Source organism: Anopheles funestus, chromosome 2RL (genome assembly GCF_943734845.2).
Source record: "Anopheles funestus chromosome 2RL, idAnoFuneDA-416_04, whole genome shotgun sequence".
NCBI lineage: Eukaryota > Metazoa > Arthropoda > Insecta > Diptera > Culicidae > Anopheles > Anopheles funestus.
Genome location: NC_064598.1, coordinates 11,850,121 through 11,873,573, shown reverse-complemented (window position 1 = coordinate 11,873,573; position 23,453 = coordinate 11,850,121). Strand labels below are relative to the sequence as shown.

The 23,453-nt window shown below is 42.5% G+C and overlaps 1 protein-coding gene and 1 long non-coding RNA gene across 2 annotated transcripts in view; both read left to right on the top strand.

The window, feature by feature from the left end:
* The window catches only part of LOC125765999 (uncharacterized), a 50,188-nt gene that overhangs the window by 15,522 nt on the left and 11,213 nt on the right, over positions 1 to 23,453 (top strand). The gene's annotated exons all lie outside the window — the stretch shown is intronic.
* On the top strand, positions 2,635 to 6,719 carry LOC125765948 (uncharacterized). Its single transcript, XM_049431498.1, has 6 exons — positions 2,635 to 3,277; positions 4,948 to 5,104; positions 5,425 to 5,604; positions 5,890 to 5,958; positions 6,072 to 6,158; positions 6,263 to 6,719. Exons 1-6 carry the CDS (start codon positions 2,643 to 2,645, stop codon positions 6,368 to 6,370), a joined length of 1,236 nt encoding a protein of 411 aa, XP_049287455.1. The 5' UTR covers positions 2,635 to 2,642; the 3' UTR covers positions 6,371 to 6,719.

Genomic DNA, 23,453 nt, shown 5'->3' with positions numbered 1-23,453 from the left:
TTCTTCTCCCTCGAGTCTGCAAATCGATTTGAATCGGTTTGCCGATGGTAGTGCCGGTAGTGGCGCGGCCGCTTGTTTATCGGATGTGTTGATTGGTCTTCGACCCCATCCAAAAACCGCTCCATTGCTCGTTAGCTGCCGCAAACGATAATCGTTGGTTCGCTTTAGAATTTCAGTTCCGTTCGCATAGTCTCACGTTAAAGGTGTGCCTTGGATAGGTGATGGGTCGCTGGTTCGTTGTTCACAATGTGCGCGAGACGTTTCAACCGTTTTACTATCTGCAGAAAGCGACAGGATTGGCCCCGTTCCATCTTACCCGCGCTGCTGGCAATGGGAAAATTGAGCCGTACTGTGCATTCGGTTACACGGCGAGTTTTATATTGGTTTACTCGTACGCCATCTACAGCTATCTCTTCATGACAAATACCGGTCATCTGTACATATCGAAAATTTTAACCGTCATGGAAAATGGATACATGTTCAGTGAATTTGTGGTAACAACTCTGGCGATAATGTTTGCACTGGTAGTACGCGATCGAGTGGTTGAAATGTTCGCGCTACTGTCCGAGATCGATGATCAGCTAAAAGTTCTGCAACATTCCATCGATCATTCCCGACAGCATCGGCTACTGACCGTGTTTTGTGTTATTCTGTTGGGATCGTTCCTAGTGTTGCTATCCGTCACCGTAGAAACGATGATGTCGAGTGTGGAAATGTTCGTCGTACCCATTCTCGACTTGATAGCACTAACGATATCGAGTTTCGGCTTCCTTCTGCAAATAATACAATTTACGGTGATGGTGTTGCTGTTGTTGACGCGCTATAATGCCATCAACAAATCGTTCAGGTGAGTTCGCAACGTGGGAAGCTCAAGCTTAGTCGCGCAAATGTCGTTATTCGGTGAAGACGCACTGGTGGCGTTTGAAACGTTCAGCGTGCAGTTGAAGTATCTTGGCGTTAATCCACCCTTTTCCTGCGATCGCAAACGCACACGTGTGCCGTACCGATGTGTGAACGTACTGTACATCATACTTTCGACCCTGTTTTATGGCTACCTGCTGTTTAGCATATCACTCGACTCAAGTGTGATGCGAGCGAACTTAAAGTCACGAATTGTCCATCGCATGCATGATCTGTACTTTGTGTTGCGCTACATAACAGTGATCGTGGTGCAGGTCCATTTTTTCAACAATGGAGGTGAAATTAATCGTCTATTTCGTACACTCAATTCGATCTCGAACTCATTGGCGCTGTTGGCCAATCGGAAAGGTCACGTTAGTAAGCTAAGGTTCTTCGGTACGGTACGATTCGCGAAAGTAATACGCATCTTTGCCTTGTTATACCCCTTCGGATGTCTCATCTTGTCCTTTTCCTTACTAAAACTGATGAAGCGAAACCAGCTTGTTGGACATCTGTTTCAGTTTGTTCGTTTGCTATACTTCATCACATACGTTCATCTCTGGATGCAAGCGACATTGGCTGCACTGCTGGTACTTTCGCGCTATGAAGCACTGAAGAACTTGTTCGGGTAAGGAAGCCTTGCATTGTGAAAAACTTCTCTCCCTGTCTGTGCAACAATTCCGCAATGAAGAAATTGTCATGTGGCGCAATATGATGTGTGATTGAAACCAAGTTGTTGGGAGTGTAGTTCACGTGAGTGAAACACTTCTTTCACCCCCGGTCTGTTGTGCGCATGGTAGCATGGACATTGTTTATCATTCTTCAGTCATATTGTTTATTTTGCATCGTGTAGACTCACGGCCAATTTGATGCTGCTTGCCTCACCTCTGGTACGGGAATTGGCGCGACCCAGTTCAGTTCCGTTCGGGAAGCGTTGAGCGTAACGTTGTGAGCAGTGATGTTTCTTTAATTTTCGTACGCAAACGAAAGTAGCAAAAATGCGTTGGTTTTTGGTTAGGAATGTGTACGAAACTGTGCGACCGTTTATGAATTTACTAGCGCTGTTTGGATTGGCACCGTTTGGCTACAGGTTGACGATGAAACCGATTAATCGTTACTATGAGATGGTGTACGCGCTTCTGTACATTGGTCTATACACGTACGCCTTATATGCGTTCATATTTGTTGCAAATGTAGGCGATTTTCATCCATCAATTATTATTGGTACAATACACTGCATCAACCTTTGCTGTCAGTATTTGACGCTGGTGTTTGCTATAATCTTTGCTTGGGCGGTAAAGACACGAATAGTGGCGGTGTTACGTATGGTGCATGAATGTGATCTACAACTGAGTGGTTTTAGCCCACCGATTGATCATCGCAGGAGACACATGAAGCTGTCCTTCCTGGCAGTGGGGATCGTGCTTTCGCACTTCTTACTGATTGCCATAAATTTGCCGTTAATATTGGAACTCGATCCAACCGTTGAACTATCGCTGAAAGAATTTCTTCCATCGTCCATGTTCGGGTTGTGCTTCTTGCTGCAGATCTGTCAATTTCTTTTTTTCTTGCTCGTACTAAAAGATCGATACAGTGCCATCAACCGTGCATTTAGGTAGGTGAAATTTGATATGCATATGCTACACAATTAATTAATTATTTCAGCACCGAATCAGCTTCTATTTCGTCGCCACTGCCGTGTGAATAGTTTGTGTTGTGAGTTCGAATTACCAGCCAGTGCAATGTTGACTCCCAACGAGGACGCATTGAAAGCCTTCGAATGTTTCACCGTGATGGTGAAGTGTCTCGGCCTTTATCCACCGGTAACATGCAGCCGGAAGCGTTCCGTCTTGCGGTACAAACTCTGCAACCTTCTAACGATAGCGTTCTCCGCTACCTTTTACGGGTTTTTGCTTCTGTTCCATTCGCTCGATCTAGAAACGATCAAGCTCGGGTCGGGTTCACTGATCACATCGCGAATGCACGATTTCTACTTTGTGTCCCGATACCTGACGGTCGTTGCGGTACTGTTGCATTCCTTCGTCAACCAAGACAGTGTCGATCAGTTGTTTCGTTTGCTGAACGAAGTGTCCAGTGTGGTGGTGAATCTGAACAAAACTCCCGGTGCTTCGATCGGATACTTTGGGACGCAAAGTTTCGCACGACATCTGCGGTGGTTATCGTTGGTGTATCCGCTCATGTTTGTCGCCATGACAGGGATCGTCGAACGTTGGTTGCCCAACTATGGAGTCCAAGTGCATGCATTCAATGTGGTGCGGTTTCTGTACTTTTACTCTTACGTACATCTGTGGGTGCAGGCCATATTGACGTTGTTTCTAGTGCTCTCAAGGTTTACCGCATTAAATTGTCTTTTTCGGTGAGTTTATGGTTACTGCTGGTAAGTGTCTCAAAAGAATAATTCATTTTTCATACTTCTTTTGAGAAATTTGGAGTTATTCGTATGTGAAGAATTATGAGTCGACTCTCAAAAGATTCATGATTCCTCAAAGATTCATAATCCACCAGAGATCGTGAATCACAATAGTCTGTTGTCTAAATGTCTAAAAAAATATGATTTTACGCGGCGTCATTACAAATCTTTAAGAATTCATGAATCTTTGAGAAATGATGTATTTTTGAGAAATCATAAATCTGAGAAGATTTGATCATCAAAGAATCTTTAAGGATTCACGAATCTTTGGAGAATTAAGAATCTTTCAGGATTTAGAAATCATTCATGAGCCTTTGAGGATTCAAAAATATTTGAAGATTTTGAAAGAACCTTTGATGATTCAAAAATCTTTGGGACTTTATGACTCTCCAGAATAGATATTCAGAGTCCTTAAATTCTTTAAGTTTCATGAATCTGAATCTGATTCACCCAACACTAAAAAAACATCTTTTAAATTCAACCAATAACCACTGACTGTTTAATGTTGCACAAAACAACCATTAGCCATCCTTGTGCCACACCTTACGATGTAAGACAAACAAGATAAATGATATCATTTAACGTAACACAACAAAAAAAGGCACCAAACCATCTATCCTGATAGAGGAGTGCCACAGTTTGGTGAATGTAAATAGTGAGTACAAATAGAATCGATACAATTAATTGATCCACATAGTAGAAAACATGTATCACTATCAACCACACCCAAAAAACCTAGCTCAACACGATATTGGGACCGTTCCTTTTCACAAATTCTTCATTCTAATGTCAGTGTTTTTGTGCGTTTCAGTCACAAACGTGGCACAGTGTCCTGTCTAAAGCCGTACCATCAACATGGTGTACAAAGTGTTGCAAAAATTTAATACCACCAGCTCAACGGAAGCTTTTAAGCCATTTCTGCTCCTGCTAAAGTGTCTCGGATTGACGCCCTTCTTTAAGAATGCCACCAACAGGCGGCTTCTTTCGGCGCTGAACGTCATCATCCTGCTACTAATTGGCACACTTTACATCAACGGGCCTTGTCGTCAAATTCGTCGCGATATGCTCCGCTTTCAGTCGTCCCCGTTGGCGGTGAATAGTCGCATCTTTACGTACCTGCTCGGTACGCTCGTGTACCATCTGACGATGGTTGTAAACTTTCTCCATCGGCATCGGCTTTGTGAGCTATTTCAAGCGTTCGTCAACATCGATCGGGAGCTGCAACAGGTCGGCGTGAGGATCAACTACCGGATGCACCGATTTCTTATTACGGCCGGCATGGTTTGCTTTCTGTGCGGTATTTTCGTTACCTCGGCGCTGGTGTATGCGTACAAAATTACCGTACTGAACAATCAGCCAAATTTCGACGGTCGTTGGTATTACAACATGTTTTCCTTCGTGTACTACAATGCTGCCTTTCCAACCATTACGAGCTACTTCACCATTGTGTTATGGTTTCTGCTGGTGCGCTTTGAACGATTGGCAATGGCAATTAGGTTGGCATTTGGAAGGCCCTCGCAATAACGAACGCACATTACAGATGCATCCAAAAGAAAGGCACAAATCCATTGAAGGAAGTTGATTTTTTCGCACTCCTTTTTTCCCCTATCTTTCAGAATGTACTTCCCCACCAGTCCAGCGGCGGTAGGAAATCGAAGCGAGTTTGCAATCTGCAGCGAAAAGGAACAGATTAATGTGCTGAAGCAAATCAAAATCCTGCACGACAAACTGAACGACGTGGTGGAGCTCGTTAATTATTGCTTCTCGGTGCAGGTAAGAAAATGGTTTTCCTTTTTTTTATGAACAAACGCCACCCTCCGTTTGTCAACCCACAACAAGAAGCTTCTGGTGCTGAAGAACGTTCTAACAAAGCGTAAGGACACGTTTTCGGGCATTCGTTTGTGAAAGAATGCTTACCGAAGCGCAACCGTGCCGTGGGAATGTGTGCTTCAGCCAAAACAGTATGGGTCACGAATTTCGCTAACTTTTACACTTTTGAAGCCAGTTTTTTTGCTTCTCATCCCACACGCTATTTTACCATGCATTTGTTTTTTCTTCTTCTTCCATGTTGGGTTTGCTGCCATTACCATCAGATCACATTTTGCGTGGGGTTGTGCTTCGTCATCGGAGTCGTCTGTTCGTTCGGGCTGTTCCGGGCGTTCATCTATCGGAACGAGCTGTTCTACATGGGTGTACTGAACTTCATCTGGTACATGTATTATCTTTTCTTCGTCCTGTTTTTCATCGCCGTCGGTAGCAAAATAACACGCGAGGTAAGATCACCAAGCAAAAAAACGGAAAGAGCGCAAAAGTGAACTTTATCAGAGTCAGAAGTTGGTGAAGATTTTGTGTGTTTCGGTCGATAGTGAAGAGAACACGTTGCACAATGAGAAGTCATTTATCATCAGCATATTTTCTAAAATATGTTAGTGTTTGTTATTAAATTATCCATGTTTCACCTCGCTTGCCAAATAATTATTATTGTTAGTGAACATGGCAATGAGGCAAACAACAGCAAAAAAAACACATTTATTCACACCTTTTGTTCCCTTTTGCAGGGTAAACGTATCGGTATTTTGGTGCATAAAGCCATCAACTGTTCGTCCTCGTCAGCAGTGATAAATGAGGTATGTTGTTGTGAGGAACAAAACAAAACTCGAGAAAGTCGGTACACATTCCCATTCGTGTGTGTGTGTGTGTGTGTGTGCAGATGGTATTAATTCTTTATCTTTCTTGCCAGTTGAACCTGTTTTCACAGCAGCTACTTCATCGCAGTCCGGTCATAACGTGCGGGCTGTTTGTCTACGACTGGACGCTCTGGTACACGGTACGTAAGCGGGTTCCCCATTTTCGCTCCTAATGGATATGGTTCACTGTTCGTGTGACAGACCAACTGTGGAAGATTGTAACGCTAGCGTACCATTTTTGCAGATGATTGGCGCCACAGCGACATACCTCATCATCTTAATTCAGTTCGATGTTTCGTTCCCGAACTTGGTCAATGTCAACGCGACGGCAATGTACCGTGGTGGCACATAAGGGCATCGAGCGTCGTAGAAACAAAAAAAAAACGTTGAAGGACGAACAACTAGAACCATCCATCCAGGGTGGGTGGATGAATTCGGTAGCAAACTTTTCTACAACGAACAGATATTCGGTACATGGTAGTGAAATATTCGTAAGAACAGTCCCTCTTTGTCGAAGCAAAAGTATGCCAAAATGCCACATTCAGTGTTGCGTGTGTGTGTGTCTGTGTGTGTCTCTTCTTTTTTGTTTACTTTGATGTTGAAATTAAACAAACAAAGCAGAAGAAGAAAAAAAACTGATCTACAGCGGTAGTTTCATGAGCAACGTGTACTTCATTGTGTGGAATTTACTACCTCCCAACCCCCCACCACTACCCCTCCTTTACACACCATTAGTCAGTTCCACCCGCATCACAGTCCATTCCATTGCAACACAATTTATCCGTGCGACCACGAACCATTAGGCGCCTCCATCGGTACGGCGCTTCAATATCTCTTTCTCTCTCTCGCTCGCTATCGCTCGCTTGCTCGCTTGCTACCTACTTACCATCAACGGTCATTGTTTGTGTGCTCTTGGTAACGTGTTTGAGTGCTACTTGTTAGCCGAACCACTTCAGGCACCAAGTTCTTGGTAGGGGAAAGCTAGTCGGGAAATTCGGCCGAGTTTGTTGGAACTATGGTGAAGATGGTTGCATTGGTTGTAATTTGAATTAACCATCAACAACAGCTAGGTTTCAAAGTCAATTGCCGTTACTTTTTCGGGCAAATATTTACGCATTGTCAGGCTCGAGGTTTTTGTTTGTCCCGGCTCAAGCAGTGTAGCTGAGATAATGAAGATGAAATACGATGCGGTTGGGCTAACCGTTCATTAAAGCGATCTAACTTTTGATGTACCAAAAAAGGGTAGCATTATACTTTTTTAAATCTATCACCAAAAATCACTTAGAGTAAGAAGAACAAAGGGTTTTTTTTGTTTTTTGTTTGAAATATCCGAAAATCAATATTGAAAAGAAGAATGTCCAATGCAAGTAAACAATTTTATCTTTAATTTAAAATTTCAATCATTTCGCCACAGTATCGGGACCAATGAAATGGAAATAGAATATGTATTTCAATTACACCTACCCAACTTTATGGTGCAATATTTTGCTTTCACTTGCAATCGCCAATCCCGAGGATGGCCCAAACACTCCCAAGCCCTGAAGACATTCGATAAATTCGACCACCTCCCACCTTTTTTTTTGGGTGTGTTTTTATTCCTCCTCTCGCCTAGTGCTTATGATATCCTATTTATATACGAAACGGATTCATTTCGGAGACGGTTGAATCGGAACGGCCATTCGTGGTAAATGATGAGGACAGTAATGGTCGAGGTTTTTTTTGGGATCGAATCGAACGCTTGTTTCCGTCGCTCTCCGCTTGACACTGTGGTTTTGGGTTTCTTATCGTAGTGCCGTACGTCGTTTTCAACCCCTCACAGAGTAAAACCCGCTCACCATGCTTAAGTGGGGAGAATCATGATTTAGCATTAAATAAAAATTGGTGAATCAGAAAATTGCATACCGTCTATATTGGAAACCGATTTACGGCTGCCCAGTACATCGGAACGGACCATAATGGTAGATGGATTGTTCGCCCCAGAGCACTATGAATGAATAGATTTTTTTCTGTTCGATCAACCCTAACCGGAGCATTTAGAGAGTTTTTTTTCTCTCTCCCTCCTCATTGTGGATAGCTTTAAATGCGTAAAAAAAAGCAAACGAGAGGATCGAAGCAAAAAAGGGGGTTCAAAAAAATAGGAAAATTTACAATAAAACTCACGGCATTTTGTGTTTCGAATGTGCAATAAGCAGAAGAGCCGGAGGAAGTTTTGCATATTGTGCCTTGCCCTAGCATTTCTAAATCGACACATTCGACTTCATTGGTCCGTTCTGGAACAGGCAGAGAGAGAGAGAGAGAGAGAGAGAGAGAGAGAGAGAGAGAGAGAGAAAGAGAGAGACAGTGTGGTAAATTATTCGTACTTGTACCGCACAACGACCATGTTGTTTTGTTGTGGTCCCGTTGCTATTTGTTGTGCGGACTTAGTCGTGCGAAAGTGGAGAAGATAACAAACAAACAAAAAAGAACAAAAATTCCTCCCTATAAAAAGCGTAACTAAAATTGCGACAACAAAAAAAAGGGGGGGAAACAAAATACAATCTGCGGCTGCAGCGTAATAGAAATGGTTTTTGATGAAAGTATTCAGCTGACTGCACCGTGATGGATTTCCAACCAATTGACCGCTCCGGTTGGAATCATTCCCGTATCGAGCGGTAAATTCCGCTCGAGGGCACGCGCGCGCTCGCATCCTGGCAGATGTGCATTTATGCGGATGCAACCAACCGCGAGAACTGCGTTACTAAAAATTCTCCCCCCCCCCCCCCCCAAAATCGCGCACGCATGTTTGCGGACAATGGCAAATTTCAGATAGACGATCATAAAGCTTTACGAGCGAACAATATCATCGTTAAATGTAATTATGGAATAACGTCAACAGGGAGGGTAGAATAAAGCATTCTCCACAAACCGATACGCACCAACGCAGTCAATTGCCTGCAGTGCTTTTCATCACTTCTCACACATTCCATCGGTGCGATTCCAACCCCGATTTCAATCACGTTACCCATAACGCCTAATCTATGACATTTTCATCCCCTTTTTTTCTCGTGTTTTTTTTTCATACTTTTGCCCCTCAACCACGTGCGTTTGGTCGAGTGCAAATCACGTCCACCAGGAGGGGGAAAAAATGGAACAAATCAAACATTCCACGACAAAGCACACTCACTTACAGCTGTTACGGGATCCAGCTTTCGTGGATTCACCTAGCTTCATCTACCGGCGCCGATGGTAAAGGTTACTAGGCAGTTTTTCCGGAAAATTGTTTTCCACTCACAGTTCCGTGCGGATTGTGAAACCATCAAACCGGGGGGGGGGCGGGTGGCTTCTTCGTTCACCAGGGGAAAGTTTTCCAATTTGTCTTACCAAGTTGTCACACTCGTTTTTCCTGCCCGCCCCCCTTTTTTATCCAACCGGGTGGGTGGTTGGGTGGTACCGCATTCAATTGAGCATTTGGCCAGTTTCGTTGGTACGTGCTGTAAAATCATATTTCCTTTGCGAACCATTTCTTTCCTACCCCTTATCACCCCTCCAGGGATTCTACAAATCGTGCAAAACAAATAACAAATGAAATAACAAATCGTTTAACATCCAAGACCCTTCCCCTCCTCCTCCCACCCTCTTATTTCCCCCGTTGAAATCTTCTACACGCACTAGCCTTTTTTTTTTCCTTTTTTAGCCGACCCCGATGGCCTCAACTTTTCTCGGAACCTTCAAGTTTATGTAGGAACACGTGTGTACAAAGCCCGGGCCGCGCGTTCGTGGGCCGGTCGGCGTATCAGTCGGCGCATGTATTTGTTTTCTGATTGCTAGATTGTTGTTTGTAGGTTGGTCGCTTTGAGCTATGCGTGTTTTTATTTGCGCCCAAGCGTCTCCTTTGCAGACAAGGGTGGAGTTTTCTTTCATGTCCACAAAACGCGTCCCGAGCTGCTTGGTTTCGCCCGAGCAACAAATCCTAAGTGCCCAAAAAGGACATTCACAAAACCCCCTTTCTTAACGTACGACGGTTGGGGCTTTTATTCTCTTAAATATCAACTCAATCCCCCCAAACACACACACACGTATTCCGACGCCCACATCGCTAACGAGCTGCACACGAGCTGCGCCCCGATGGCACACTAAGGCCCCCGAAAAGCGGGAGTTGGTTTTATTTGCTAATTTATCGCCATGTTGGGAGGAATATCCCCGGGCTATCAGGGTCTTAAAGTGGTCGACATTGGTCGATTTGCAAACGGCTTTGCGCAACGCCACGCAAACCAGGGAGGGAACCAGGAGGGGTTTTTGGTTGGAAGGGCAGCGAAACAAAGAAACAGCAAGAAAAAAATGGAAACCAAGGAACAGGGTAATCCCTGGCAAACTCTTATAAGATGCGGTAGCAAACTCCTATTCTTCTTTCCACACCTTCCTTGCGTTTCTGCTTGTAGTTAACCTTGTTTCATTCGTCGTCGAGGTGTTCCATACGAATATAGAAGTTTTAGCCCTCATCGCTGCATGCAGAAAAATAACCAAAAAAAAAAACCTTTCTGTCCCTTGTACCGTTTCCGAATCCTTTCCGGATCCAGGAAGCATTAGGCTGTGTTCTTCTCCATCCCTCCGACGGACTCTTGTTCGTTCCATTGTTTTTGTTGAGTAAAACAATTTACAAATCGAAACGAGAAAGGAAGAGAGAGAGAGAGGAAAAAACCCAGCGTGTTCCGGCACAAAACGTAAACTCCTTTTTCCAACGAAACTGTTTGTGTGTCGCGATTTTTTCCCTCAAGTTCCCTGTAACGAACTGAGGAGCAAAACAACAAAAAAACGAAAGGCAGTACAAATGCAAAAAAGGTTTGCTCCAAGGGGTAACGTCGCCGTGTCGCCCGCAAAAGTGGTGCTTCGAATGAATTCAATTATACCGTAAAGTATTTCCTTAATATTCTTTTCATAGCTGCGTTCGCGTGTTGCTCCGTATTCCATGTTTGGCATTTTGTTTGTGCTCCGTTTTTTTTTTGTTTCTCTTGTTGTTGGTATGTATGTCCGCAATTATAAAGCATTTGTTATTTTATATACCGAGGCCAGTCATTCGGTGTTTTTCGGGGCTAAAACCACCAGACACCAAATACAGCTCAGTCAACCAGACGGACACGGATTGAACCGGAAGTTTTGGACGCTTCCAGTTACATTGACATGAATTGGGGCAGGGACTTGGTAAAACGCTCTGACAAACTTTCTTCCGAAAAGCCCATCAAAACAGGACGCTTCCTCAACGGGCCATGCCATGACCACCTCAAAACATTGTTCCGACTTTTTGTGGTTTGCTCGGTCACAACATTGTGTGGAACCGATGCTTGGATTGTTTCAGCTTTTTTTTTTGTTTTGTTTCTAACTTGTCTGTTCCTGGTGCCAGTTCTTGTTCACCACTGCTTCTGATGCTGCATTTCGAATGGAGCAACATTTTTGCCGACTTTCCCTGCACTAAACAACAGACGGATGAGAAAGTTGCATCATGACAACAGACGATTTGTCCGTTTTATGATCGTAGCATAGATCTTTCCAAAAAGCGCACAGTGAGTTATTCGATGGGTGTTTGACATTTGACTCGAGTGTGTACCGAGAAGTACCTTCCATACGTTACCAAACAAAAAAAGATATTTTTAGTACTTTCGGTACTAACACTTTATTGTGGAGAATTCGCTTTGGTAAAAAAATTATCCAAAGAGCTTCCATATAGCAAGACCAAAACTACCCCCATCAATGCACCCCGTCCCCCTCCCCCACCATCGAGCAAAATTCCGTAACGCCGGTGTTGCTATCCGTTTTGGGGTTAAAGTTTCGTGACGACTTTTACTTTTGCGTGATGGCAAAAACACAAAACACACTTTCTTGACACGTACGAGTTGGATTTCCTCTGCCCCGGCCTGGTGAAAAACTTTTCGATTGACTGTGTGCCCTTAACGAGTGGCTGGAGCGAAGTTCGTTGTGCAACGTTTGACCGTATTCCAGTGGAGAAAAAAAAGCAAACTGAGTCTTAGAAAAAGGATCCTTGGTAGGTAATTGGATAGCATTCGAGGTAAGTTAGACACGATTCTTTGGCGCGATATTGGCAAACAGATTAGCACAACGATGACAGACGAGGGATGATGACCGAATGTTTTCGATTTGGTAAATTGATTTCGGAACCGTTTCATGCTTCTTTTTCTGGTGATATTGAGCTACGTGTTTTTTTCCCCTTTCGGTTTGGTCTGGTAGATTTGTACACTTCACTGGAAAAGGATTCGATTTATTCAGCATCCCTTAAGCGAAGGGTCACTAGTTCACTGACTATTCTAATCTGTCCGTGGATAAGAAATTGGTTTTTGAGAAGGATGAACAATGTTTATTAATTAAACGAAAGAATTCCGAACCTTTGGTTGCTGTTACTAGAGATATTACTGGATATAAATGTGGTGCAAAGGTTTTATTTCCAACGATTTTTGCAACAATTTTTTTTACGAAGAAATTTTTCCATTGTTCAATGACAGCATTCGTCGTAGTATTTCGTTTTATTGTTGGGTGTACAATTAATTTTTTAGAGATTTTCCCCGAAATTTGTGAGTTTATCGTAAAAAAAGTTTGTTGTTTGCCAGACGAAACTTACCCTAAGCTTCCTGATAGTGAAGGAAATATGTATTACTTCTAACAAATATCGCTCTTATGGTTTGAAGTAATTTAGTTCTAAAAACACGCCGATAAATTACCAACTAAAATGGTGATAAATAATTAAAATATGTCTAAGCTTCCTCTTAATGTAAAACACCTTAATCTTATACAAACATTCAATCATATCAATTTAATTAAAGCCACTTCTTATAAACAAGATTAAACAAAAAAGAAACAACAAACAAGTTTGGAAGACAGATGCGCGGGATCAACTTAAAAAGAAATTTAATGATTGACAATGGGAAACAAAGTCAACAAAATGCAATATCAAATAAAACCATTCTACCTTCGAGCATACATCGCATAAATCACGAACCAGAACAACGACAGCTGCAAGCAGTAAGAAAGGATTGGCGTAAAACAAACAAAACCTCCACAGCACAACAACCAAAACCCTCCCTTCAACAATCGGCTACGTGCGTGAATGACCAGCCGGTCGGAAAAGTGAGGGACTCCCCCCCCCCCCCCCAGGGCCGTCCCTATCACTTCTGTAGCCGGTGGTAGTCTGTTTTCAGCTTTTCCGAAACATAAAATACCGTTGCCATTGACAGCCACTAGCAACCAGCCGCATGTCAATTAATTATTTTAATGGGTTGAGCTGATTTTTTAAATGAAAATCATAAATATGTTGATCCGTTGATTGTGTGTGTGTTTTTTTTTTGTTGTCTGTACGAACGTCTACAGGCAGGAGTGAGAGGGCAAAACGTCGAACAGGTTCGCTTTTCGAAACATCCCCAAAAAGGCGGAAGAATGTCCAAAAATAGTAAGCGAGAAAAACAAAAGAGACGAAAACAAAAACAAAAATCACAACAGCCAAAAAGAAATGTTCAAAAATTGGCAAAGAAGATTTATTGTAACCATTCGCGAATTCTCGCTTACAGCACTTACATCGATATCGTGGTCGGGAACGATTCCGCAAATAATAAAATGGTGCTCACACGACCTCGGCAACAAAAAAGTAAAACGATCGACATGAGCATCGAAACTCACATTACACACACAAAAGCTCGTTTCCGCATATACATTTTCCTGCCGCTTTTTTTAAGCAAACAATTCGGCCAAACAATGTATAATGTTGGTTTTATTATTTTTGTTCATTTCCAGCTTCCAATAACCTTTTTCCGAACGATTTTAAGCACACTTGCATGGGTCTGTCATTCTAAATCATGCTCGCTCGAGAACAGCCAATGCCAAATGGTTATGTTGCTCTGTACCGTACAGCGAAAGGAATATAAATCATGCACCATCCAATACATGTAGACAGTTCGATCGGCATGAAATTTTCATGCAAATAATCGAGTTGAGTAGTGCTTTGTGTTTGTGAATGGTTTTCCGTTAAAGAAATGAGTTGGTTGTTGTGCCATATTTTTTTCCAGGTGACAACATAATTAATTCCTCTTTCCAATATGCACTAAAATGAAAATTATTTGAACTTTCCAATGATTTAATAATATATGTATTTACAACATAATTTATCTGTAAATCGAAATATTCCTTTTTGGTGCATTTGGTACTTATCCTACGCCTAGTAATGGGAAAGTTTTGTGAACGTCATAAAACCAATCTGGAAAATCTCCTTACAAAACACACCGAGCAAAACACATGCCACAATGCCGGACGATACGGTGCTATTGGTTCTACCGTTTGTCTTTAACCCCTTGACTGCAAGATAACACCAACCATTCGCCTTCTGTGGTCGGACAATTATGCACCGGTCGGTCGGCATGTTTCAGATAGGCACAAAATGTTTCCGGTAAAACCAAATTGGCCAATAAAGTCATAAAATGCAAAAGTTTATAATTCAAATTGCGTTTTCTATGCAAATTTCCCACAAGCATCATGGTACAAATATCGGTTCTACGAAGTATGGTACATTCGCTTTCGGAGGGCAGAATTTATTTCCTCTTTTTTTTAAGGAAAAATAGTTCAAGATAGACCGATTCATAGCACGTTCTGCTTGTCTAATGCAAGGATTGAATTCTCGGTACAATTTTTATGAAACAAATTATTGCACTACTGAATGTGATTTTTTTTCTTCCAAGGAGATTGAATTATATTTATCGGAAATTTTTCGTTCAATATAACGCAAAAGAAAGGAACATGATACGAGAAATATTCTTTAAGAAATGCATAGAAATCAAAGAAAAAAATTCTCTAATCGGCACTGCTGGTATATGTCATCGTCGATAAGTTATTAATTAATCATCTAAATATGTTTACCCATCGAATAAACACTAATGTTCATGAATAATAGTTTAACGCGACCATCGTTCATTGCGTTGCGGATTATTGAAGGTTCTAGGAAAAGGTCGCTTAATGTGTACATTCGTTATATGATTTTTAGCAGCGTCATTATGCGATTATTTAATAAAGCGCTTAGGAAGTGTGTACACGGCTAGCCACAAAAAAACTCAGTCCAATTTCATAAACCTACATGAACAAAATTAATGGTTTCTTCAACTAGTCCACACATCTCTTTCCTTTGCGCTAATACTCGAAAACCTGTTTAGAACTATTAGCTAGAACAACGCTTAATTCTACCAAAAATGGGTTCCGATCGAAAATCATCGGCTCAGAAAGATGTTGTTTTTATCATTCCAATGGTTGGTGGAAGGCTTGGCCGCTTGGTGATGGGCTCGGTCGTAAACAAATGAGATGGAATGATTCATCTGGCATGAACAGCTACGCCATCAATCAACTATCGATTTCACTTCTACCTCACCGTAATGCCGCCCAATGCAACCCTTCATAAGTCAATGTTGCTTTCGTTGCTCGCTGTCACTAATCAATAACTTTAATGATCTCCCAGCAGACAGAAAACGATCGCTATTGTTTAAATGTGGCATTAAAGAGTGTGACTTAAAAAAAACGAAATATGATTTAAAGCCAAAAACTATCGATGGGTAGATAAAATTTTAATAAATTGAGTAAAACAAATGCTGTAGATCAGTTCTAATGAATTGCTCGTATGTAGCCTCATCAGTTAACTTTATTTTAAACGAGTTATTTAAATCATTTAAAACCGAATGTAAAATATTAATTCCCAGATGATGTAAGGGCGGCCCGGTGGTGTATGTGATAACGGCGCCAGTCCACACGGCCGGACCGGGTTCAAATCCCATCCGGACCGTCCCTTCGTAGCAAGGACTGACTATCCGGCTACGTGGTAAAATAAGTCTAGTAAGCCAGAAATGGCCGGCATGACCTGTAAGGTCGTTAAGCCAAGAAGAAGAAGAAGAATGATGTAAGATGACAGTTTTTTTGCTGGCTGGAGAAGAAAAAACACAAAAACAACTTTAAATACCACAACTCGTCAACGGGCTTGACCCATAAATCTGGACCGGGCAAATTGGACGCTGAGAGGAAATGGGTTGATTTATTCCCAAAGTTATTAATGTTTACGGTTGCGCGTATGACCGTTACGGGTGAGGCACTTTCACTTCCGGAAGTAGATGTTTTTTTTTGCCCCCACCACGTTACTTCGCTTATTTTTCGGTCAAACATTTGTTACCGCTCATGCGACTGTCGTGAGATAATTTGTCGTTTTCTCACATGGGATCGCGACGGATCGCGACGGATTTATTGTAGAATCCGTCACACGTTGAAGTAATGTCTAGGGAAACATTTTTTTCTTTTTATGCCCATTTGGTGCTCTTTTTTTATTACAACGTCACTGTGATTTTTTTTATATTAATTGACTGTTATGCAGTGTGAAGCATGCAGTTTCATGTGAGAGTTTTTTATTTGTGTAACAGATAAGAAACACCTATGCAACAAAGATTGGTTTTCAAATATTGCAATTTGGACAATTGTAGCAAAATTAGATGAAGCAAAACTATGATAAATTACGTGGAAATACTTGGTAAAAATAAGGTAAGGATGACATCACACAGCACAGAGTGAACGATTTAATTGAAAGTTTCGTAACAAACCACAAAAATGATGACCGAAAGAACACCGAAATTAAGACCTATTGTGCGTGGTTGGAAGATCAGTTCTCGCCATTTTTGACGTCCAGCATAGCTCACACATCGAAAAATGAGGACGTCAAACTGACATTTCTGACAAACGTGCCCTTTCAGCCAGAATTAACGGAGAATCTTCTTAATACTCACGGATTAAAAAGTAAAAAATCTTCTCCTATTTTGGTTGCATTATATATGTATTTTGCTAATTCCAACCTCATCCTCTCGATGATGATATTTTGTATTCTTCATAATTCTACACGGCAAACAGATCACGATGCTGTCCACAAATCTTGCAAACACAAATTCACCACTTCAATAAAATCTTCTTCTGCTACCATGTCGGCTACCATCACACAAAAGCGTCAATTGCATTCGTTCCCAATTCCAGCTGCGTGCTACAGTATTTAAGAGCCGTACTACGAATCGAATTACTTTAAAATCCTCAACTGAAACACACTTTACGACACATTGCCACTCAAAGTACCTCTCCGGAAGATATTTCGGAACCCGGCGGGGCATAAAAAATTGTTTTGGGCCCCCATTTGCCTTCAACAGTAGAAAAATGGAACGGTAAAGGCAGAGTAACATTTGGTGAACATTTCGTACGCGTTAGCGTTAAATTATGTTGTGTCTGTATGTGATCGGTATTTTTTTTCTCTCTCTCCCTTCATTCACATTTGCAGGTGAAATAACATCACACTTTCCAAACAGCGTGAGGCGGAAGTAACGCAATACACCAACCAAAAAAAAAAATCTCCTCAAAAATCACACCCAAACAACGGAACAAAATTATAAGTCGTTTTTACGTCAACGCGCACTCGGTCGTTCACGTGAGGATGGTAGAATTTTTGGGCCAGATAAATGGAGAGAGAGGGCATCCCAATTTTTGCTGGTACTGCAAATCGTCGAACTGCAAATGTACAGCCCGGCGGGTCGTCCCAGACAGACGAGAAAAGAAATAAAAAGCGTGTGTAAATATCAAACCACGCATAACGAGAGTTTGTTTTTCTGCCCAGCAACGGAAAAGCCCGGGTGCAAAAATGTGTGTCCCATTTCGTGGAGTGTGTTTAAACTTTTATGCTGCCGATTTTTTTTATTGAGCCCTAAACGAATGAATAAAAGATTAAACCATCTTTATTGCTGCTGATGGTTGCACTACAACGCTCGAACGCTTGAATACCATTCGATGAAGCGAGAAGGAAGTAAGGAACCGAGATCTGGCGGTGTTGGAATAAGGTGAAGCAAGCTCCAAAAAAGCTCGTATGGTCGATATAATTTTAATCTGTTGGATTTTTCGGTCTTTAAGAACGAGCGGGAATGTTCGGAGCGGTTTGGTGACAAGTCACTGATCGTACCGTATCAATGTCTTCGATTTTTTTTCTTCTTCTGTTTAATATGAAGAATTCAAGTTGAATTGTTGGTGGTAAGTGGAGAAGAAAAAACCATCAAGTGGCATACCTTAGACTATGGCACAACCGGGATGAGATCATGAACCATCACCGCTCAATATCATTGCGCAAAGGGAAGGTTTGTGAAGCGGGGGACTCCTTACTCGGGATTGGAACTTTCACTTTCACCGACCGACCTCATCATACCGGCAGCAAGTCACAACACAAGGCCAGGGACGTTTGCAGCTAAACGAAACGTTTCGTTTATCGTGATTACCGATGCCGGAATGTTAATTCCTCTGGTGGCGCATAAGCTACGAGTGAGTAAACGTTGGCTCACGTGTTGTTTGATTGGATTATCCCTTGGCAAACAAATGGTGCTTGGCTGTCGTACAATGATGCCATCTTGAGATGCGTCATAAACACCTACTTACAAAGATGAAATGAACACCTGTATGAGTGGGGGAGTGCAACAAATACGTGGAGACATTCTGCAAAGGTAGCGAATCGGTCGTCTATTTACACTCTGTGAATGATTCTTCGTGTGAGTGAACGGAATGTTCATCAATATGGAAACCGGAAGGAGAAAACGAGCAAACAAACAAACAAAAAAGAAACAGCAACAAATGTATTCTTAATTTGGCACAATAAATCAACAACACGTGATTGTTTTTTATACATCGGAACACAAGTAAGTGAATTGGTTAAAAAATTCTGATAAAAAATTGAACAAATTCGCTCATTTTTCCAACGAGTTACGTACGGCACTGCTTTTAATGAAGCATCAACGGAACCGAAAATGCATCACGAATCATCACCGCACTGTTCGCAGCAAACGGCAAAGAAGCGCCAGTAATTGATCCGAAAGACTGACGAGAGACGGACCGGGCATAGTTTCGTAATGTTCGCTTTTAATTTTCATGTCCGTTTGCGCTACCCATCGGCACGTAGTGGAGTCGCCGATTTTCCAAAACCCCAAAGCTTCACATTTCGAACGCGAATGTTTTTGCAAAACATGTCGAATGTTTAACCATTCATTATTCGTTTGTATTTGCGTTTGTGTTGCGTCCAGGATGCACACCACCGAGCGCTCCGAATTCGCAGGAAACGTAAAGCCGTGACTGATGAACATCATCGGTGCCACTGTCTTACGGTAGAAAACGGTCCTCATTTCTGTCCGGTTTTTCATTGAACGAAATTAGTTTCACTAATTTTCCTTCACTTCTTGTGTGGTTTTGCTGTCTGACTCATCAATTTGTAGAATGAAGTAATTCGATTGTGAAATTTAAAACCATAATCAAGCTAGCTTACGGTCGCATCGTTTTTGCGTCACGCATCGGAAACGATCCGGTTGTGTACAGTAAATTAAGTAATGCGCTACCCCGTCTTCGGACTGGCACGCTAAAGGCACGCTAAAGTGTTAAGAATGATGTACCGTACGCAAAACCGAAGAAATGTAACGAACGAAGCAGTTGAAGCGGTCTGATTTTGTTTGCGCTTGTGTGACAAATGGTAAGAAACAAAACGTGTTTTGTAATGATTTAATGACTACTTCATGCTATTCATTTGGTTTGTTTTATAAGCACCAGAAATAGAGCTTTCCACACGCTGCTAGAATGTATAATGCGCGAGGAAGAATTGCTGCTTCATATTACATGACCACCATCATCATCATCTTGTTCAAACAGTTGAATTTCCATATCAATAGCCACTCATTTCATTCGCCAACGACAAAACAAGACAAATACAACATCGTTCCACAAAGGTAGGAAAGTAAAGCAACGTTATTGATATGAATTCTCAAATAGTGCCCATTCCAAAAATGCAATTATTACACCCACAAAAAACACTCCATCCCCGCTGCAGTTACAGCTGACATGCAGCAGTGTAAACACGCGTCTGTTGTGAGTTCGCGAAATCCCAAAGTTAAAAGTTTCACCATTAGCTCGCGCATTCGAAAATGGGGAAAAACATTGGACAAAATGCAAATTCTACCCAACGTACAATAGCGCAACACAACAGCGGTTAACAACTTTTACCCGGACGAGGTTTCGGTCAGGTAGGACGTAAATTTTCGTAGAATGAATTCAAAATTACTTTTAATTGAAAAATAAAGCTCAGTTCGCGAAGTGATCACCGGACCGAATAATCCATCCGTGCTCAGCTGGCTAAACAATGGAGATGAATACCTTGGAGAATTGGCCAAAAAGCGAAATGTTATGCTTTTGTCTATGGGTGCGAAAAATGTGACCATGGAACATCAACAAAACCGGCAAATAATACCCGCCAGTTCCCGAAGAGACGATTTTCAACTATAGGAGGGTGATTTGCATATTTAGAGCGATCTAAACTCCATCCCAAGCAATTCCTAAGCTGAGTCACGGAAGTTTGATAAAGCTACTGACAACATTGCGAGTATTGGAGTACGTAATGTGAACAGAACTCGTACCAAAGGACATAACTGCTTTCGAAAGGAAGAGAGAGAGAGAGAAAGGGAGGGGAAGAGAGTTGTATCTAAATTCCCACGGCATAGTTCACAAAATGGCTGCTAAATAGTGCGCCATGTCTTCAAACTTGAATCATCATAAACAAAGTTGTGCCATTCCTTGCAAAGGATGCACAATCCGCCCAATCCTTGTCATTGACTTTGCTCCAAACTGTCCAAAGAAGCTTGCTTATCGTCCGATCGTGATTGTGCGGAGACGGCAACAATATCGGGAATCATCCTGAGCACAGTGCATTCTCGCAATCCGGTAAATTCATTGCGAACGGCAATGCGAAACCAACGAGACGAGGTAGACATTCAGACAACCGGAAAGACCGACAGTACAACGGATTTCGTTTTGCTCAGGATCACAATGCTCTAAGTTAACGCACCGTTAGGCACCGAATGGTTGAGTATCTGCTACTCCAGGAAAACCATCCAACTGGGTGTGTGTGTGTGTGTTGGAAGCTTTTTTTACGAGCTGCAACCAAATCTTGAATCGCATCGCTGTGTCACTTTGAAGGGCTTATCCCATGCGCTTCCGTTCGTCGAAACAAGCCAATCTTCGCATCACACGTAAGCGATGGGATTAACGAAAGAACGGTAGTAAAATTTCACTTCTTTTCCTCTTGTCGGTGGTTGGGTGCTAAATGGATTGGCCGTGATTTTGGTTGCACCCGTAACATACTTTCATCCTCAGCGACTTACAACGCACGGCTCAAGACGCGTTGCGAACCGAATGACGATGACACTGTCAACGGAAAAGAACGAAGGGAAGGAGAAGGGAGAGAGGTGAAGAGGAAAAAACGTTTGATGAAATTGAAGGATGAGTGTTACGACATCAAATCCTTTGCCGAGTGAGAGTTCCTGAATGAGGTTAAAAAGTTTCCGATGTAAAAGACATCGCTAAAGATACCGACAGAAACGACTTACGGTGCTGGAACTCAGTAAGAATTCGAAGCGAGTTTTTTTTCCCTGCTTTCTTCACTTTCTTTCTCACACAACCCAATATGTGCGAGTTGCGAATTTACCCTTACCGGTTGCAAGAAGGGGTTTTTTGCCCTCATTGCTACGTGGAACCTTTTAACAGTGGATCAAAAATTTATCGGTTCCAGTGCAAAACTCGGCAAACTCCGGGGGTAAAGCAAAAAGGCAAGAAAAAAAAAACTTTCGTCAAAACTGATTACGAAATCTATTTCCTTTTCCTTGGTGAAGTTGTGTTTGGTTTAACGACGTTTTGCTCTTTTTTTTCTTCTCCCAGCCAAAAGAAAATGACAGCCCAAAAGCTGGGGACGAGTGAGCATCCTAGCTGACAAATGTTGGAAGTCAAAAGTTAAAGCATCGGTACAAATTATTCAGCTTTCACGCGACACAGAGCTTTCGATACTGCTTTAGCCAGTGCGCTAAGAGCCCAAAACCGATAGCGAATTCTGCAGCATCTCTTTGCAAGCGTACTACAGAAAGTTGCAGTAAAATCACGAAATGACGACACTCTCGATCCACTCAGCACACGGTGTGCCATTCGTGGGCAATCTTGCCATCCACCCGCTTCGGTTCTGGCACGGGTAGAAAGGTCATAAATCCTTTTTTATGACGCCAGAAGGACAACACCATGCCACCACGTTGATGCCGATGATCGTACGCTCGTTTTTCCATCCCCCCCCATTCCGATGGAATCCGTTCGAAACGTTCGGCCAAGCGATGAGGATGCTGCCATTTTACGACGGATGAAAGTGACAGAAAAGTGTTGTAAATGAAGTTGATCCCCTTCCGATCCGTGTCCTGGATTTGCTTGCGGCGGGTAGGAATCCAAAGCACAACAAAAAAAAACATTGAGCAGAGGCCAAGATTCAGCTCTTGGCCATCGGAAGGATTTCGCCATCAACGGGGTGCCAAAGCTGAAAACTAGCGACCGGATGAAATGGTTGTTGCTTGATTAAAATTTTAACTGATTTAATTAGATATTAAATTAAATTTATTTCTAAAGCGCAACATTACACCCAGCAGAAGAAAACCAGCGAAAAACCAACGGCCCCGGTAGCCCGGGTGGAAAAATGTCACCCTGCCTTAAAGGATAAGCCGCGACGCGGCGACAAACGGCTGGAAGCGGGTGGATTAAGCGGTGGTGTGGGCCACATAGGAGATACCCCGTAAACTTAGTTTATGACAGTTCGTCTCGTTGTTTTGGTGCTAGCCCGTTTTGGTGCAGTGGGTCCACTTCCCGTACCATCAATTCGTCCGCTTTAGGGAAGCGGTCGGCATTTTATCGCCATGCCCGTCCGTGTCGTGGACCGCAGGCAAATTGCACCGAGCGTGAACGTGCGACCAGCTGATTATAATGATGATAATAATGTTCTTCAGCGGCACCGTGAACCGTGTGGAATGGTTGAGTTGAGAAGAAACCTAGCGCGCGGGAATGATTCGCATTGCCCTTGACCGGTGTTTGGCGAAACGTTTTATTTCGCTGGCTGGCTAGTGATACTGCAAATCACTGCCCCATTGGAACGTCAACAGTAATATCGCGCATTTACAAATCACGCTCCACCTAGCGTGAGGGTGGAGGAAGCTAAGCTTTTATGAGGCTGATCTCGTTATCGATGTGGCGTATGATTACTTTAAAGTTTTATCATTGGATCGTCTCGTCCACGAGGGTGCGACTGGCGTAAGGGGTAGCTACCATAAAACAGGATAATAGCCAACAATCTTGTCCAGGCTATGGAAACGTGAGCCGTATTATTGGGCAAAGAGTAAAAAAAAGTGCAATGATTGGCACTGACCGGACGAGATTTATGCCCAGTTTCGTTTGATGAGAATGAAGTTGGCTTGTGTGCTCTCCGTAGTAGCGTCACAGTTTATTGTAAATAGATTCTACGTTTACTGCAGTACGTTTCACTGTTTTACTTGCGCTAATAAAAGCTCCGAAAG

Coding starts and splice junctions, on each gene's coding strand:
- LOC125765948 (XM_049431498.1), top strand. CDS start 2,643: ATGTTGACTCCCAACGAGGACGCATTGAAAGCCTTCGAATGTTTCACC. Junction 5,959..6,071: donor CGTCAGCAGTGATAAATGAG/GTATGTTGTTGT, acceptor CTTTCTTGCCAG/TTGAACCTGTTTTCACAGCA. Junction 6,159..6,262: donor ACTGGACGCTCTGGTACACG/GTACGTAAGCGG, acceptor CCATTTTTGCAG/ATGATTGGCGCCACAGCGAC.